We start from the raw sequence: 15,143 nt of genomic DNA on the forward strand, positions 1-15,143 counted from the left end.
ACTCGAGCTGGTTTCTCCATTCTTACCTACCCTACCTTTAACTCTTTTTAGGGTGCAGCTATATGTTTTATTTATTTCAAAGTGGGCCCATTTTAATAATATTTTTTTTCCCTTCAAATGTGCAGAGGACTCCCCAAGTGCTGTGTTTAATTTATTTTAAAGTAGGCCTGTGTATTATTTTTAATTCTGCTTATAAGAGTTCTTTGTTTCTTATTAGAGGTTAACAGTTTTATATCATGTAATAAATAGCATAATAAATGCAAAAAACTGTAGTTTTTGTCTGATATAACAATAAAAAACTATGAAATATGTGTTGCGGCTCCAGACAAAAAAATGTTTTGGAAAAATAAGCGAAATGGCTCTTTTGGTCAAAAAGGTTGCAGACCCCTGGTGTAGCCCCTCTTGGGTCCAGTTCCTTTGGCAAACACTGTTTCTCTGTGAGGGCGCCTACACTCTGGAACACAACACCAATACAGATCAGGAATAACACCTCCTATCATACATGTAACCACAATCATAAGAACTGGCTTTTAAGCAATCAAAAATGTGAACACTTTGAACTGTATCAAGGTATGATGATATTTCATCCGTTTGCATGTTTGTTCCTCTCTATTGTTGTACTGCTGTTTATTTATCGTTGTCTGCTGTACTCTAATTATGTTTTTATTTCTCTAGTCTTGTTGTGGTCATTTAACATCTTGCCAAAGTTGAAAATTAGCCTGCTGGCTAATACTGGCTCATTTACAGCAATGTGGATTAACACTGTCCTTTAAATAAATAAACTAACAAACAAACAAACAAACAAAGTCGTTATATGTACAATGAAAGAAAGAAAAGCTTCTCCCTTTTAAAAGGTGCCATCAAAACATACGACATCAAATACACGCAGCAGACACACTTAGGTGAGAAGAAGGAATAAAGTGCAGGAGTTCATAATGACCTGGATTCCATGCAGCTTTGTGCAAACATATCTTTATTTATATCCAGTTAAACACGAGCAGGTGTGTTTCTGTCGAGGCATATTGAGCCGATGTTGCATCTATAGAAGCCCATCAGGTTTCAGTGTGAGGCTCGCCTGCAGAACGGTGTCGATACGCCGGAGGTTTCATCTGTCGATCTATAGTTTCTACACTTATCATAAAGATAACACATGTGATGCACAGCCTGAAACAATCAGTCCTACGGCCTGGGTGTGTGAAGGTCTGCAGCCTCCTCTCTGCATCCTGTAACCACAGCGTCACGGTTATCACAAAATGGCTGAGAGTCAGAACAGAAGGGTATAAAACCTAAAACCATACAAACAGCGCACGATGTGAATAATGTATAAACATCCTGCTTCATATCGTGTCTAAAGCCTTCAATAGTGTTTTATAGTCAGAGTTGATCGATGTTCTATCTTCACGGTCTACTGTATATTTTCTACTTTTTAATGCTGTTTTAATTCTACTTTGAGATGTTTAATGTCTAGTATTGTTTATTTCCACTCCTTAATTTCTACTTGTGTACAAACTATTGGTCCTCACTTACAAAGCCCCCCCCCCTACCTCACTGACCTCCTCATCCTCTACCATCCCCCCCGGACCCTCAGATCCACCTCAGCCGGTTTGCTTTCCATCCCCAAGGCCGAAGCTCTGGAGCTCCCTCCCCCAAGACCTCCGTGAGTCTGAGGGTGTTTCCCTGGCCGTTTCTCAATCTCGAGGAAACTGGCTTCCAAGCCAATATTTCAAGGATGCTACGTCATCAAGTGGCGCAGCAGGACCGTTCCAATGTCCAGCATACTTGGAATTGGAGGCCGCGTCCTTGGTTTGGGGGTAATTTCGAGGCTGCACATGGGTAGACTTCGCGTCCTTAGAATCCCCACAATGCTTTGCGCACGGACCAATTTCCCCAAATCTGTGGCGGAAAATGTAAGGCGGGGCCTCTCATATGATTGCTAGCCTGTTCCATTCTTCGTTTTCCGAATGCCAGGAAGGATTCTTGCCTCGCTTCTGAAGAAAGTGACTCGGAAGACATGTGCTACCAAGCAAGCGTACTCGAGATTGAGAAACACCCTTAGTCCCTCACCCTGATCCAGTCCCGCCTCAAAACCCACCTCTTCAACTCTGTATATCCATAAGCCCCTCCCCCTCTCAACCAACTTCCTCCTGACTGCTTTTTCTGTTTTGTTGTTTTCGTTGTTTTTGCCTTGTTTGTCTACCCTCCCTCATAATGTGAAGCGTCTTTGGGTTAAAAAGCACTATAGAAATATAATGTATTATTATGTCCAATGCCTTGTATTGTTTTGTAGTTGTTTATGCAGCTGCAACCTCTTGTTATCTTATCTGTCGTCACAATAGAGACAGAAAAGAAACAAGAGAACGTTGAAGGAGAACAAACTGAATATCAGATTTTAAAGAGGAACATTTACAGGGAAACAAAAGCATGTATGTGTCACTCTTTCACCGAAGACGTGACGTGTTTCTGTTTTCTCTGCGCCTCTTGGACTTCCTTCTCCCTCCGGTATTCCCTCCTCCTCTCCTCCTGCTCTCTGAAGAAGGACGCTGAGATTCTCCTTCGCAGCCGGCGGGCGTAGACCTCGATGAAGACGAGGAGGTAGCTGAGGATCCAGAGGAAGCCGAGCAGCAGGGCGACGCCCGGGCTGGGGGGGGCGACGGACGCCTCGCACAGGGAGGGCTCGGGGTCAAAGGTCCAGCTGTAGTCTCTGTGGAAGTGTGTGAGCTCCCGACTGAAGCACAACTCTGGGATCAGGCAGAGGGCCGGAGGGAACCATTTCACCTGCCAGGAGGTTAGAGAAGAAACAAGAGAGAGTTCAAATAACGAGGAGATACTGCAGCTGTGGATGGACTCAGAACAGGCAAAGACACAACAAACAACAACACAACCACAAAGAAACCTACATACACAACATTAAGAGACACTCGACCACAACAAAGTCACAACATGTCTTAAAGAGATGCAAAATGACCGCTAAGATGTATAGAATATAAATAACTACAGACAGTAAAAGAATACAGACAGACAATAATGATCAAAAAGATGCAAAACAACTACAAAGTGACCCAGAAGGGACACAGAGAAACATAATGAGTTCAGACAGTCCCAAACTGACTTCAACGAGATGAAAAATGACAGACAATGAACATTAGTCACATACAAACATACAAACATTAGTCACATAATGACTAAGAGATGCTAAACAACTACTAAGTGACCCAAAAGGACTTCAAAAAGACACGGAGAAACATGACATGAGTTCAGAAAGTCCCAAACTGACTTCAACGAGATGGAAAATCACAGAAAATGAACATAAATGGATAGAAAACTGTACGGAAACTTCTGTAGCAATGGAGAGTCAGGACTCAGAGAGACACGGGACGAGCAGGAGTTCTGATGTCAAACCCTGGCAGTTTATTACAAGCATCGGCCGGATAATTCATATCACAAGTTACAGCAGCAGAAAGTTCTGACTGCTCAGGTGGGTTGCCATGTCAATTCTGAATCCCTTCTCCCTTGGCAGACCTTTTAATTAGCTTCAGAGAGCTAATCAGCATATTGGGGAGGCTTAAACATCTGTGGAGCTAGAGGAGATTATCCCCCAACTAGAAATACTCAATCACTTGTCAGTGGTGTTTAGAAGCCAGCGTTCCCACAGCGATAAACCATTTTGTGACCGAGAGTTGAACTGATAATGGCAGTAAAAGCTGACACTTCCCATTCCTTAAGACAGATAACAGACTTCGGCTTGGTGGTAAAACGTCAACAGGCCGAAAGGTCAAATATCTTAGTAAAGCTACAATTATTCCCTCACAAAAACGATCACAAGAACAGTAACTACAAAGAGACTGAAAATGTCTATAAAAAGACACTAAAACACCACAACGATACATTTAAAGACTACAAACATACAGAAAACCACTATAACAAGATCCCAAAAGACAAAAGAATATGCTAAATTAACATGGAGACATACTGAACTACTAAATAGACACAGAAAACTACTAAAATGAGATGCAAAAATACATAAAATAACTTCAAAGAGACGCATAATGACCTCAACATGACTACAAAAAGATTAAAAAAAGGCTACACAATCACAGAAAACCACTTCAAATAGACAGGACATTTGTACTAAAAGACACAGATTGAGGACAAAAAGATAGTGCGCTCCTAAGCAACACTCTGGACTACTAAAAAGACACAGAAAACAACTGTAACGAGATGCAAAAATACATAACATAACTTAAAATAGATTCAGAACAACTTCAAAAAGACGACCAAAAAAAACGGTTAAACATTACATTTCATTTAGCTGATGCTTTTATACAGGGACACAAAGACAACAAAGACACTTGAAGACAACAAAGACACTTGAAGACAACAAAGACACTTGAAGACAACAAAGACACTTGAAGACAACAAACAAAAATAGTTACAAAATGACTAAATCGATGCCAATAACCACGTTGTACCTTATAATCGACACTGATGCTGGCCGTCGTCGGTGGGAACTCCAGGACCCACGGCAGCGCGGCCTGAACGATCAGAAACACGACGTGATCCAGAGCGACCACCAACGTTATCGCCATGAAATACAACGTGACCACGAGCAGAGACAGGAAGCAGGAAGTGGACTCCTGACCGCTCATCCTGCAGCTCGTGGGACAACCTTTACGTTCGGCCTCGTCCTCCTTAGAGACGTGTTCATTATCGAACTGAACGCATCCCAGGTAAGACTTCAGGTAACGAGCAGATTCAAATATCAGCGCGGCGACAAACATGGCGGCGAGAACGCGGTTCGACAGCAGCTTGTAGTGTTTCAGAGTGTTTCTGGCGTGGGAGAAGTCGCCCTCTATCTGCGCGATGATCTGCCCGAACCTACAAAGAGACACATGATGACTACAAAGAGACACATGATGACTACAAAGAGACACATGATGACTACACAGAGACACATGATGACTACACAGAGACACATAATGACTACACAGAGACACATGATGACTACAAAGAGACACATGATGACTACAAAGAGACACATGATGACTACACAGAGACACATGATGACTACACAGAGACACGTAATGACTACAAAGAGACACATGATGACTACAAAGAGACACATAATGACTACACAGAGACACATGATGACTACAAAGAGACACATGATGACTACACAGAGACACATGATGACTACAAAGAGACACATGATGACTACAAAGAGACACGTAATGACTACAAAGAGACACATGATGACTACAAAGAGACACATAATGACTACAAAGAGACACATAATGATTACAAAGAGACACGTAATGACTACAAAGAGACACATGATGACTACAAAGAGACACATGATGACTACAAAGAGACACATAATGACTACACAGAGACACATGATGACTACAAAGAGACACGTAATAACTACAAAGAGACACATGATGACTACAAAGAGACACATAATGACTACAAAGAGACACATGATGACTACAAAGAGACACATGATGACTACAAAGAGACACATGATGACTACAAAGAGACACATGATGACTACAAAGAGACACATGATGACTACAAAGAGACACATGATGACTACAAAGAGACACATGATGACTACACAGAGACACATGATGACTACAAAGAGACACGTAATGACTACAAAGAGACACATGATGACTACAAAGAGACACATGATGACTACACAGAGACACATGATGACTACAAAGAGACACATGATGACTACAAAGAGACACGTAATGACTACAAAGAGACACATGATGACTACAAAGAGACACATGATGACTACAAAGAGACACATGATGACTACACAGAGACACATGATGACTACACAGAGACACATGATGACTACACAGAGACACATGATGACTACATAGAGACACATGATGACTACACAGAGACACATGATGACTACAAAGAGACACATGATGACTACAAAGAGACACGTAATGACTACAAAGAGACACATGATGACTACAAAGAGACACATGATGACTACACAGAGACACATGATGACTACACAGAGACACTTGATGACTACAAAGAGACACATGATGACTACAAAGAGACACGTAATGACTACAAAGAGACACATGATGACTACAAAGAGACACATGATGACTACAAAGAGACACATGATGACTACACAGAGACACATGATGACTACACAGAGACACATGATGACTACACAGAGACACATGATGACTACAAAGAGACACATGATGACTACAAAGAGACACGTAATGACTACAAAGAGACACATGATGACTACAAAGAGACACATGATGACTACACAGAGACACATGATGACTACACAGAGACACTTGATGACTACAAAGAGACACGTAATGACTACAAAGAGACACATGATGACTACAAAGAGACACGTAATGACTACAAAGAGACACATGATGACTACACAGAGACACATGATGACTACACAGAGACACATGATGACTACAAAGAGACACATGATGACTACACAGAGACACATGATGACTACACAGAGACACATAATGACTACAAAGAGACACATAATGACTACACAGAGACACATGATGACTACAAAGAGACACATGATGACTACAAAGAGACACATGATGACTACAAAGAGACACATGATGACTACACAGAGACACATGATGACTACACAGAGACACATGATGACTACACAGAGACACATGATGACTACACAGAGACACATAATGACTACAAAGAGACACATAATGACTACACAGAGACACATGATGACTACAAAGAGACACATGATGACTACAAAGAGACACATGATGACTACAAAGAGACACATGATGACTACACAGAGACACATGATGACTACACAGAGACACATGATGACTACACAGAGACACATGATGACTACATAGAGACACATGATGACTACATAGAGACACATAATGACTACACAGAGACACATGATGACTACATAGAGACACATGATGACTACACAGAGACACATGATGACTACAAAGAGACACATGATGACTACACAGAGACACATGATGACTACACAGAGACACATGATGACTACACAGAGACACATGATGACTACAAAGAGACACATGATGACTACACAGAGACACATGATGACTACAAAGAGACACATGATGACTACAAAGAGACACATGATGACTACACAGAGACACATGATGACTACAAAGAGACACATGATGACTACACAGAGACACATGATGACTACAAAGAGACACATGATGACTACAAAGAGACACATGATGACTACAAAGAGACACATGATGACTACACAGAGACACATGATGACTACACAGAGACACATCATGACTACATAGAGACACATGATGACTGCATAGAGACACATGATGACTACATAGAGACACATGATGACTACACAGAGACACATGATGACTGCAAAGAGACACATGATGACTACACAGAGACACATGATGACTACAAAGAGACACATGATGACTACACAGAGACACATCATGACTACACAGAGACACATGATGACTGCAAAGAGACACATGATGACTACACAGAGACACATCATGACTACACAGAGACACATGATGACTACACAGAGACACATCATGACTACATAGAGACACATGATGACTGCATAGAGACACATGATGACTACATAGAGACACATGATGACTACACAGAGACACATGATGACTGCAAAGAGACACATGATGACTACAAAGAGACACATGATGACTACACAGAGACACATGATGACTGCAAAGAGACACATGATGACTACAAAGAGACACATGATGACTACACAGAGACACATGATGACTACACAGAGACACATCATGACTACATAGAGACACATGATGACTGCATAGAGACACATGATGACTACATAGAGACACATGATGACTACACAGAGACACATGATGACTGCAAAGAGACACATGATGACTACAAAGAGACACATGATGACTACACAGAGACACATGATGACTACACAGAGACACATCATGACTACATAGAGACACATGATGACTGCATAGAGACACATGATGACTACATAGAGACACATGATGACTACACAGAGACACATGATGACTGCAAAGAGACACATGATGACTACACAGAGACACATGATGACTACACAGAGACACATCATGACTACACAGAGACACATGATGACTGCAAAGAGACACATGATGACTACACAGAGACACATCATGACTACACAGAGACACTTGATGACTACAAAGAGACACATGATGACTACACAGAGACACATGATGACTACAAAGAGACACATGATGACTACAAAGAGACACATGATGACTACACAGAGACACATGATGACTGCAAAGAGACACATGATGACTACACAGAGACACATGATGACTGCAAAGAGACACATGATGACTACACAGAGACACATGATGACTACACAGAGACACATCATGACTACATAGAGACACATGATGACTGCATAGAGACACATGATGACTACACAGAGACACGTGATGACTACATAGAGACACGTGATGACTACACAGAGACACGTGATGACTACACAGAGACACGTGATGACTACAAAGAGACACGTGATGACTACAAAGAGACACATGATGACTACAAAGAGACACATGATGACTACACAGAGACACATGATGACTACACAGAGACACATCATGACTACATAGAGACACATGATGACTGCATAGAGACACATGATGACTACACAGAGACACGTGATGACTACATAGAGACACATGATGACTACATAGAGACACATGATGACTACACAGAGAGACATGATGACTACACAGAGACACGTGATGACTACATAGAGACACATGATGACTACACAGAGACACATGATGACTACACAGAGACACGTGATGACTACAAAGAGACACGTGATGACTACACAGAGACACGTGATGACTACATAGAGACACATGATGACTACATAGAGACACATGATGACTACACAGAGAGACATGATGACTACACAGAGACACGTGATGACTACACAGAGACACGTGATGACTACATAGAGACACATGATGACTACATAGAGACACATGATGACTGCATAGAGACACATGATGACTACACAGAGACACATGATGACTACAAAGAGACACGTAATGACTACATAGAGACACATGATGACTACAAAGAGACACATGATGACTACAAAGAGACACATGATGACTACAAAGAGACACATGATGACTACAAAGAGACACATGATGACTACAAAGAGACACATGATGACTACAAAGAGACACATGATGACTACAAAGAGACACGTAATGACTACAAAGAGACACATGATGACTACAAAGAGACACATGATGACTACACAGAGACACATGATGACTACAAAGAGACACATGATGACTACAAAGAGACACGTAATGACTACAAAGAGACACATGATGACTACAAAGAGACACATGATGACTACACAGAAACACATGATGACTACACAGAGACACATGATGACTACACAGAGACACATGATGACTACAAAGAGACACATGATGACTACAAAGAGACACGTAATGACTACAAAGAGACACATGATGACTACAAAGAGACACATGATGACTACACAGAGACACATGATGACTACACAGAGACACTTGATGACTACAAAGAGACACATGATGACTACAAAGAGACACGTAATGACTACAAAGAGACACATGATGACTACAAAGAGACACATGATGACTACAAAGAGACACATGATGACTACACAGAGACACATGATGACTACACAGAGACACATGATGACTACACAGAGACACATGATGACTACAAAGAGACACATGATGACTACAAGAGACACGTGATGACTACAAAGAGACACATGATGACTACAAAGAGACACATGATGACTACACAGAGACACATGATGACTACACAGAGACACTTGATGACTACAAAGAGACACATGATGACTACAAAGAGACACGTAATGACTACAAAGAGACACATGATGACTACAAAGAGACACGTAATGACTACAAAGAGACACATGATGACTACACAGAGACACATGATGACTACACAGAGACACATGATGACTACACAGAGACACATGATGACTACACAGAGACACATAATGACTACAAAGAGACACATAATGACTACACAGAGACACATGATGACTACAAAGAGACACATGATGACTACAAAGAGACACATGATGACTACAAAGAGACACATGATGACTACATAGAGACACATGATGACTACACAGAGACACATGATGACTACAAAGAGACACATGATGACTACAAAGAGACACATGATGACTACACAGAGACACATGATGACTACAAAGAGACACATGATGACTACACAGAGACACATGATGACTACAAAGAGACACATGATGACTACACAGAGACACATGATGACTACAAAGAGACACATGATGACTACAAAGAGACACATGATGACTACAAAGAGACACATGATGACTACACAGAGACACATGATGACTACACAGAGACACATGATGACTACATAGAGACACATGATGACTGCATAGAGACACATGATGACTACACAGAGACACGTGATGACTACACAGAGACACATGATGACTACATAGAGACACATGATGACTGCATAGAGACACATGATGACTACACAGAGACACATGATGACTACAAAGAGACACTTGATGACTACATAGAGACACATGATGACTACACAGAGACACATGATGACTACAAAGAGACACATGATGACTACAAAGAGACACATGATGACTACACAGAGACACATGATGACTACATAGAGACACATGATGACTGCATAGAGACACATGATGACTACACAGAGACACGTGATGACTACACAGAGACACATGATGACTACATAGAGACACATGATGACTGCATAGAGACACATGATGACTACACAGAGACACATGATGACTACAAAGAGACACTTGATGACTACATAGAGACACATGATGACTACACAGAGACACATGATGACTATAAAGAGACACATGATGACTACAAAGAGACACATGATGACTACAAAGAGACACATGATGACTACAAAGAGACACATGATGACTACAAAGAGACACATGGTGACTACAAAGAGACACATGATGACTACAAAGAGACACATGGTGACTACAAAGAGACACATGATGACTACATAGAGACACATGATGACTACACAGAGACACATGATGACTACAAAGAGACACATGATGACTACAAAGAGACACATGATGACTACACAGAGACACATGATGACTACATAGAGACACATGATGACTGCATAGAGACACATGATGACTACACAGAGACACGTGATGACTACACAGAGACACATGATGACTACATAGAGACACATGATGACTGCATAGAGACACATGATGACTACACAGAGACACATGATGACTACAAAGAGACACTTGATGACTACATAGAGACACATGATGACTACACAGAGACACATGATGACTATAAAGAGACACATGATGACTACAAAGAGACACATGATGACTACAAAGAGACACATGATGACTACAAAGAGACACATGATGACTACAAAGAGACACATGGTGACTACAAAGAGACACATGATGACTACATAGAGACACTTGATGACTACAAAGAGACAACAAATTAAGATAATTTTGACAAACCTGTTTTTAACTGCCGACAAATCAACGTGAGTGAAGTGATCCAGCTTTCTCAGGTTGGTCACGAGGCTCAAATCCTCCCTCCGGACTTTAATGGTCTCCAGAACCAGGTCTTTCTTGGCGGCATTCAGAGGTTCTGAGGAGTTCAGAAGAGTCCTGGTGAAACCCTCTGCCGTGCACTTTAGGATTCGAGCGACGGAGCCCACGTTGGAGGAGATGTTTGGGATCACGTTGAGGACCAGGATCATGACGGAGGCCGTGAGGAGGAGCTTTCGGCCCTGCCGGGTGCACACGGTGGGGAGAGAGAGGGTGAGGACGCACCGCAGGGGGGGGATCAGGGAGGACAGCAGGAAGATGGACACGCTGAGAGGAGACGATAAAGAGCAGATTTCAACACTAGGAAATAAAGAAATTCAGAACTCTAAAAAAATGTTTTACTTTGGAGAAAAAGTTTTCACAGATTTCTGACTGTTTTCAATGTTTAGACTTTTTCTCCGAATTATTTTTGCCGAATTTTTACTTTTTTCTCAGAGTTTTACTTTTCTTGGAATTCAATAAGTTTTTTTTTTTTATAAGAATTTAGAATTTTTTAAGAATTTTGAATCTTCCAGGAATTTTTTTAATTTTCTCAGAATTTTTACTTTTCTATTTGACCTTTTTCTCAGAATTTTTATTCTACTTATAATTTTATGTATTTTCTAAGAATTTTGACTTTTCTAAGAATTTTTGTATTGTTTCAGCAGGAAGAAGGACACGCTGAGAAGAGAGGAGAGAGAGCAGCTGGAAATAAAGAAGAATTAAGAAAGTCAGAATTCAGAACTTACTTATTACTTCTGATAAAAATGTATTACAGATTTCTGATATTTCTCAATGTTTAGACTTCTGATGACTTTTGACTATTTCTCAGAATTTCAATTTTTTCCAAGTTTTCAACGAATTTTGATTTTTTTCTACGAATTTTTACTTGTTTAAAGAATTTTGACTTTTCTAGCAATATTTGTATACTTTCTACGAATTATTACTTTTCATCAGAATTTTGACTTTTCTTGCAATATTTGTATACTTTCTACGAATTTTTCCTTTTTTAGAATTTTTCCTTTTTTTCTCAGAATTATTACTTTTCATCAGAATTTTGACTTTTTTTCAGAATTTTTAATTTTTAATTTTCTCTGAATTTTGTTTGTTTCCCCTGAATTTTTACTGTTTTCTCAGAATCTTTTATTTTCTTAGATTTTTTTTTATATTTTCTAATATATTTTTATATTTTTTCTCATAATTCAGACTTGTAGATGCTGGAGGTCAGCAGGCAGGTTTCTGATGGATTAATTCAGACCTGTAGATGCTGGAGGTCAGCAGGCAGGTTTCTGATGGATTAATTCAGACCTGTAGATGCTGGAGGCCAGCACGGTTTCTGAGGCATTAATTCAGACCTGTAGATGCTGGAGGTCAGCAGGCAGGTTTCTGATGGATTAATTCAGACCTGTAGATGCTGGAGGTCAGCAGGCAGGTTTGTGAGGCATTCATTCAGACCTGTAGATGCTGGAGGTCAGCAGGCAGGTTTGTGAGGCATTCATTCAGACCTGTAGATGCTGGAGGTCAGCACGCAGGTTTCTGAGGCATTAATTCAGACCTGTAGATGCTGGAGGTCAGCAGGCAGGTTTGTGAGGAGTATCTGAGGGAGTCTGAGAGCCAGAGGAGCATCAGGAGGCCGGTCAGCAGGGCGAGGCTGAAGCAGAGAACCAGCAGCGTGAGAAGGTTTCTGCCCTGAGGAGCAGGAGCTGAGAACACATCCCACAGGTGGAGGAGGGCGGAGCTTAACACCTGTCTGCAGGAGGAGGATCTGAGGAAACAGGAAAGAGAGACAGGCTGAATCCGGCAAACTCCGCTTAGACAAACTAAATGGGTTTTCGAGAATTTTTACTTTTCTCAGAACCTTTGCTGTTTCTCAGAAATAAAAATTTTCTCAGAATTCTCACTATTTCTCAGAATGTTTTTTTTCTCAGACTTCAAAATGTTCTCAGTTTTTACTTTAGTTAGAATTTGTAATATTTTCTCAGAAATGTGTAATATTAATATTTTCTCAGAATTTGTAGTATTTTCTCAGAATTACCAGTTGGTATACTAACCACCAAGTTGAATGTCTATTTTTGCAATTTCCTGGCTGCTTCCAGGAGATTCTCCTCACAATCTCCCGGCAACTAAATAATAAAGCTCAATATCCCAAATTACGAACTTGCATCAAAGGGTTTTAAAATCTGTTTTAAGACCCAGTGAACCTCCAATTCAGAAGAAAAGTATTACACTACGATACACTTAAAGACTACAAATATACAGAAAACTGCTATAACAAGATACAAAAAGACTAAAAATATGCAAATGAACATAGATAAACACTGAACTGCTAAAAAGACACAGAAAACAACTATAATAAATAAACAACTTAAAAGAGACACATTTTTACTACAAAGAGAACAACTAAAAAAACCTCTAAATAACCTAAAAAAAAGACACACAATAACAAGAGATGGAAAGAACAAGGGAACTATATTTAGATTGCTTAATTCCCAAACTACAAACTTGTTTCTTTTTTTACTTTTCTTAGAATCTTTTATTTTTTCTCAGACATATTTATTTTTGCTCTGTATTTTCAATATTTCTCCGATTTTAGAATTTTCTCAAATTTCCAATTTTTCTCAGAATTATTTCTCAAAGTTTTGACTTTCTTCAGAATTATTACCTTGTATCTTATTTTCCTCAACTTTAAAACAAGTTCAATGAGATGCAAAAATAGTTAAAAACTTAAAAGAGACAGATAATGAACTACAAAGAAACTCAAAATAACCACAAAAAGACACAAAATGACAACAAGAGACTGAACATGACTACAAGAAGACACAACAAGGAAACAAAAATAAACTCAAAGACTAAAACAAAATTTAAACAAAATAAATACAAAATCAAGGCAACTATATTTTTAAAGCTCAGGCAAAAGGTGTTACACTTTTTTTTAACTGTCTTTAGAACCAGTTAACCCTTAATTCAGAAGAAAAGTATGCATTTGAAATCAGTTAAATTGTTTTACTTTAACCCAGAACGGTAGTGTGAAATGATTTGTCCTTTATAGGAGAAATGCTGCCTCTTTTAACCACGTATTTCCCATAACAGATCATTTTGAAAGTATCTAAACTTTATCTACACAAACAACATAATCAACCCCAGAGAGACGGATCAATTATTTCAATTAGTTCCGTCTCAATTAGAGATTAATTACAAAAGATAATCAGTTTTTACCTGACGGCCGTGATGATATCCTCTGTGATGAGCTTCATGCTCTCTGAACACTGGATGCTGGAGTGTGTGTGTGTGTGTGTGTGTGTGTGTGTGTGTGTGTGTGTGTGTGAGAGAGGAGAAAAGAGGAAGTGAACACTCACCGTCATGTAAACCATCCGTGACTCTAAATCATATGGAGAGC

General features: G+C 39.9%; 1 protein-coding gene across 1 annotated transcript; it reads right to left on the reverse strand.

The window, feature by feature from the left end:
* Positions 1-826: 826 nt before the first annotated feature.
* On the reverse strand, positions 827-15,043 carry LOC117449053 (osteoclast stimulatory transmembrane protein-like). The gene is made up of 6 exons (XM_034086415.2): positions 14,963-15,043; positions 13,302-13,511; positions 11,675-12,034; positions 4,470-4,875; positions 2,443-2,775; positions 827-1,223 (listed from the first exon to the last, which is right to left on the reverse strand). Exons 1-6 carry the CDS (start codon positions 14,998-15,000, stop codon positions 1,053-1,055), a joined length of 1,518 nt encoding a protein of 505 aa, XP_033942306.1. The 5' UTR covers positions 15,001-15,043; the 3' UTR covers positions 827-1,052.
* Positions 15,044-15,143: the final 100 nt, after the last annotated feature.

Source organism: Pseudochaenichthys georgianus, chromosome 7 (genome assembly GCF_902827115.2).
Source record: "Pseudochaenichthys georgianus chromosome 7, fPseGeo1.2, whole genome shotgun sequence".
NCBI lineage: Eukaryota > Metazoa > Chordata > Actinopteri > Perciformes > Channichthyidae > Pseudochaenichthys > Pseudochaenichthys georgianus.

What these genes read in the sequence shown, in the direction of transcription:
- LOC117449053 (XM_034086415.2), bottom strand. Translation starts at nt 15,000, where the DNA reads ATGAAGCTCATCACAGAGGATATCATCACGGCCGTCAG. An exon ending in CTGACCTCCAGCATCTACAG is followed by an intron (nt 12,035 to 13,301) that starts GTCTGAATTAAT and finishes GTCTCCTCTCAG; the next exon opens with CGTGTCCATCTTCCTGCTGT. An exon ending in GCATCAGTGTCGATTATAAG is followed by an intron (nt 2,776 to 4,469) that starts GTACAACGTGGT and finishes ACCTCCTGGCAG; the next exon opens with GTGAAATGGTTCCCTCCGGC.